Source organism: Agelaius tricolor, unplaced genomic scaffold (assembly GCF_023055355.1).
Source record: "Agelaius tricolor isolate 1412-34295 unplaced genomic scaffold, bAgeTri1.0.p SCAF_13, whole genome shotgun sequence".
NCBI lineage: Eukaryota > Metazoa > Chordata > Aves > Passeriformes > Icteridae > Agelaius > Agelaius tricolor.
The window spans coordinates 2,006,180-2,010,354 of NW_027269273.1; the positions used below are offsets into that span (position 1 = coordinate 2,006,180).

Below are 4,175 nucleotides of genomic sequence, written 5' to 3' on the forward strand. Positions count from 1 at the left end.
GCACCTGCATATAATCGCTTATGTGACTATGTGTTTTTGAACGCTAATATTTTGGCGACCCAGATGGGACCCTGCGGGTTCTGCTGAGCGAGTTTCGCGACTCGACCACGCTCCAGCCGGCACCGAGGGATTCTCGGGGAGCCTATCGGCCACGACCGCTTCTGCCACTCACAATGTCCCCAGGAGAAAGGTAAGGTGCTTTTTACTTTGGTTTGGGTGCCTGCCAGTAAGACACAGCGAAAGTTACGCTTGGTTGGGCTAAAGGAATTCCTAGTGGTATCGCCTAGGCGCCGTTCCATAAGGCAATCGCGAAAGCGTTGCGGGTTTGGCAATTTGTGGTGTATTTGGAATCGAGAAACTTAAAGGGATTTTGGGCAGCAACACCTCTATTCCATAAAGTTCTCCTTTGGGGTGCTTATTAGCACATTGGAAACAGGGTAATTTTGGGGAAGAGTTACGTAAGGCTAAGTTGATTGATTATTGTTATTCATGGTGGCCAGAATATGCCTTGGAGAATGGCAAAAAATGGCCAAAATATGGGACTCTGCAATATAACAGTATCTCACAGTTAATGTCGTTTTGTAAACAAGAAGGAAATGGGATGAGGTTCCGTATGTTGATTTGTTTTTCTATTTACAGGGAAAGCCAGCAAGCTTGCCCCAGTTGTGGATAGAAAAGACATAAACAGACAAAAACGGACTGTAATTGCCCCCTTGCAACAAGGTATAGGAGTGGAAGGGCCAGTATTTGTAAAAATGCCTTTCTCTCCTACAAATTTAGTTATTTGGAAACAAAGCCAGAACTTACAGAGAAAATCCTGATAAAATGGCATGAGTAGTAAAAATGGTTATAAAAACTCAAAATCCTGACTGGGATGACATACAAGTAATATTAGATACTTTGATGGATTCTACTGAGAAGGAGATAGTACTTAAGGCAGCCAAAGAAAGGGTAAGAGAGGACATCAGAAACGGACTCGTAACAGGGAATTTAGATGAAAATTTCCCAATTGAGGATCCAAAATGGGACCCTAATTTATTTTGCAATATGAGGAAGTTACGAAAATATCAGGAGTGGATCCAAATAGGAGTTCAGAATGCTGTGCCCAAAACTATAAATTGGTCTAAACTATATGAAGTTCAGCAGGAAAAGAAGGAATCTCCCACTGCATTTTTGGAGAGGCTTAAGGAGGTAATAAGAAAATATACAGATCTCCAAATGGACACAAAACAAGCTAAGGTTCAGCTCGCTCTCGTATTCTTGGGCCAGTCACAGGATGATATTCGTAGAAAATTGCAAAAATTAGAAGGGGAAGAACTAAGAAATTTGGATAAGCTACTTGAGGTAGCCTGAAAGGTATATAACAATCACGAAAGAGTAGCTAGTAAAAGGCAGCAGCAGAATCTTTTGGCAGTAATACAAGGAAAAGGGAACCCAAATTTCAGGGGACGTAACAGGAATGGTCGAGGTAGGAGACCAGTTATGCAGGGGTTAAGCCTAAATCAATGTGCGTATTGCAAGTGGGAGGGCCATTGGAAGAGACAATGTCCAGACTTGAACAACCAGTTTCACCAGGGCAATCAGTTCCAGCAGGTTACCAAGGAGATGGTTTTGGGGGAGTATACCAGCTGACTAGACATAGAACCGGTTAAACAAGTTCAAGAGCCTGTTATAAATATACAGTCAGGGTATAAGGAGGTCAGATTTCTAATAGATACAGGAGCTGCTTACTCGGTATTGAATGATTTGCAAGGACAAATTGGGGACAAGGAAACAACAATAGTCAGGGCTACAGGGAAAGAGGAAAAATGGCCATTCTTGCAACCCCTAGATTTGTGTTTTGGAAACAAGGTTATAACACACAAATTCTTATATGTACCTGAGTGTCCAATTCCGCTTTTAGGGAGAGATTTGCTAGCAAAACTTGATGCGGTAATAACCTTTGAAAATGGAGAGCTTATAATGAAAATACCTGAATCAAAGAAAGGACAGATATTAATGATCAAAGAAAAACCTGTTCCCTCTATCCCTAGGGAGGTAGAAGATGCAGTGATTCCCTCTGTATGGGAGACAGATATATCAGGGAAATCTAAATTGGCACAACCAGTGCATGTAGAGTTAAAAGAAGGGGCGAGGGCTGTACAAGTCAAACAGTATCCATAAAACCAGAAGCATGGCAAGGAATAGTAAAGATTATTGAGAAATTCTTGAAATGCCGAATTTTAGAAGAATGTGAATCAGAATTTAATACACCAATATTTCCAGTAAAGAAGCCAAATAGTGAATATAGATTAGTGCAGGATTTGAGAGCAATAAATAAAATAACAAAGGACATTTATCCAGTGGTAACAAATCCCTACACGTTGCTGACATCCATAAAGGAGATATATAGATGGTTTTCTGTAATTGATTTAAAAGATGCCTTTTTCTGCATCCCCCTTGACAAAGAAAGTAGGAAACTGTTTGCCTGTGAGTGGGAAAACCCAGGGAATGGGAGAAAGACCCAGGTCACCTAGACACGATATAAGAACTGGCCGACCCTATTTGGAAACCAACTGGCAAAGGAGCTGGAGATTTGGACCGAGAATGGGCAAGTACCAAGAGACCAATACCTGTTGTTGCAGTATGTTGAGGATATACTAATAGCTACAGAAGAAAAGCAACCTGTATAAAGATAACCATTGAGATTTTAAATTCACTGGGAATGGGAGGTTATAAAGTATCCAGAGGAAAGGCGCAAATTGCCCAACAGACTGTGATCTACCTGGGATGTGAAATTTCACAAGGGTAAATGAAAACTAGGCACTAACCATATCCAAGCTATTTGTGCTATTCCAGAGCCCCAGAATCTACATGAGCTGTGAGTCTTCCTTGGGATGGCAGGATGGTGTCGCCTGTGGATCATGGACTATGGACTGATTGAGAAGCCCCTGTATGAAGCTCAGAAGACGCAGCCATTCACCTGGGGCAAACCACAGAAAGAAGCCTTCCTAAAATTAAAGGAAGCACTGACAACTGCTCCAGCATTAGGGTTACCTGATATGTCTAAAGATTTTCAGCTGTTTGTACATGAAAGGCTGCGCCTAGCACTAGGAGTCCTGACCCAACATCTGGGAAGCTGGAAAAGGCCGGTGGGCTACTTTTCCAAACAACTTGACAACATAAGTGCCGAGTGGCCTCCATGTCTGCGGGCAGTCGCAGCCACTGTGATGCTGATACAAGAAGCCTGGAAGCTTACTATGGGAAGGCACATAGATGTCTATGTACGACACATGGCAACCACTGTCTTAGAGCAGAAGGGGGCCATTGGCTATCCCCAAGCAGGATGATGAAATTCCAGGTAGTCCTGACTGAGCAGGATGATGTCACATTAAAAACAACTAACCTTTTGAATCCAGCTTTGTTCCTAGGTACCACAACTGAAGAAGGCCCATTAGAGCATGACTGTGTAGAGGTAATAGAGTACACCTATTCAGCAAGAGAAAACCTGAAAGATGTCCCACTAGAGCAGCCAGAGTGGGAGCTGTTTACAGATGGGAGCAGCTTCATGGAAAACGGAACCAGATACTCTGGATGTGCGGTAACAACAGTCAGTACAGCAGTGGAGGCAAAGGCATTACCACCAAATACATCTGCCCAGAAGGCAGAACTGGTTGCCTTAACCAGGGCACTAGAATTAAGTGAAGGGAAAAAGGTAAATATCTCGACTGACTCAAAATATGCTTTTGGAGTGGTGCATGTAAACGGAGCACTGTGGAAAGAAAGGGAACTATTGTCTTCTCGGGGTACCCACATTAAACATCAGGATGCAGTCCTGCAATTGATAAAAGCAGTACAAAAAACCTGAATGAGTGGCAATCATACACTGTAAAGCACACCAATCAGGAAACTCCAAAATCTGTGAGGGAAATCGAAAGACAGACTGGACAGCCTGACAGGTTGCTCGAGAGGTGCAAACAACAATGGCATTGATACCTTTAAAGCTTAATGTATCCCAATTCAATTTGCCTCCAAAACCAAAATATTCCCTAGAAGATGAGAGACTGGCACGTTTGCTAAATGCACAAAAGAATTCAGAGGGATGGTATGTGACTGCACAAGGACAAATAGTGGTACCCCCCTTGATAATGAGAGAAGTTCTACAAATTAAGCATAATGAATGTCACTGGGGAGCA

The 4,175-nt window shown here is 42.6% G+C and overlaps 1 protein-coding gene across 1 annotated transcript; it reads left to right on the forward strand.

Annotated features, from left to right (window-relative positions):
* The first annotated feature begins 2,704 nt into the window (after positions 1-2,704).
* On the forward strand, positions 2,705-3,329 carry LOC139595650 (uncharacterized). The gene is given in 2 exon segments (XM_071439190.1): positions 2,705-2,782; positions 2,784-3,329. Coding segments are annotated over 2 exon segments (624 nt in total).
* Positions 3,330-4,175: the final 846 nt, after the last annotated feature.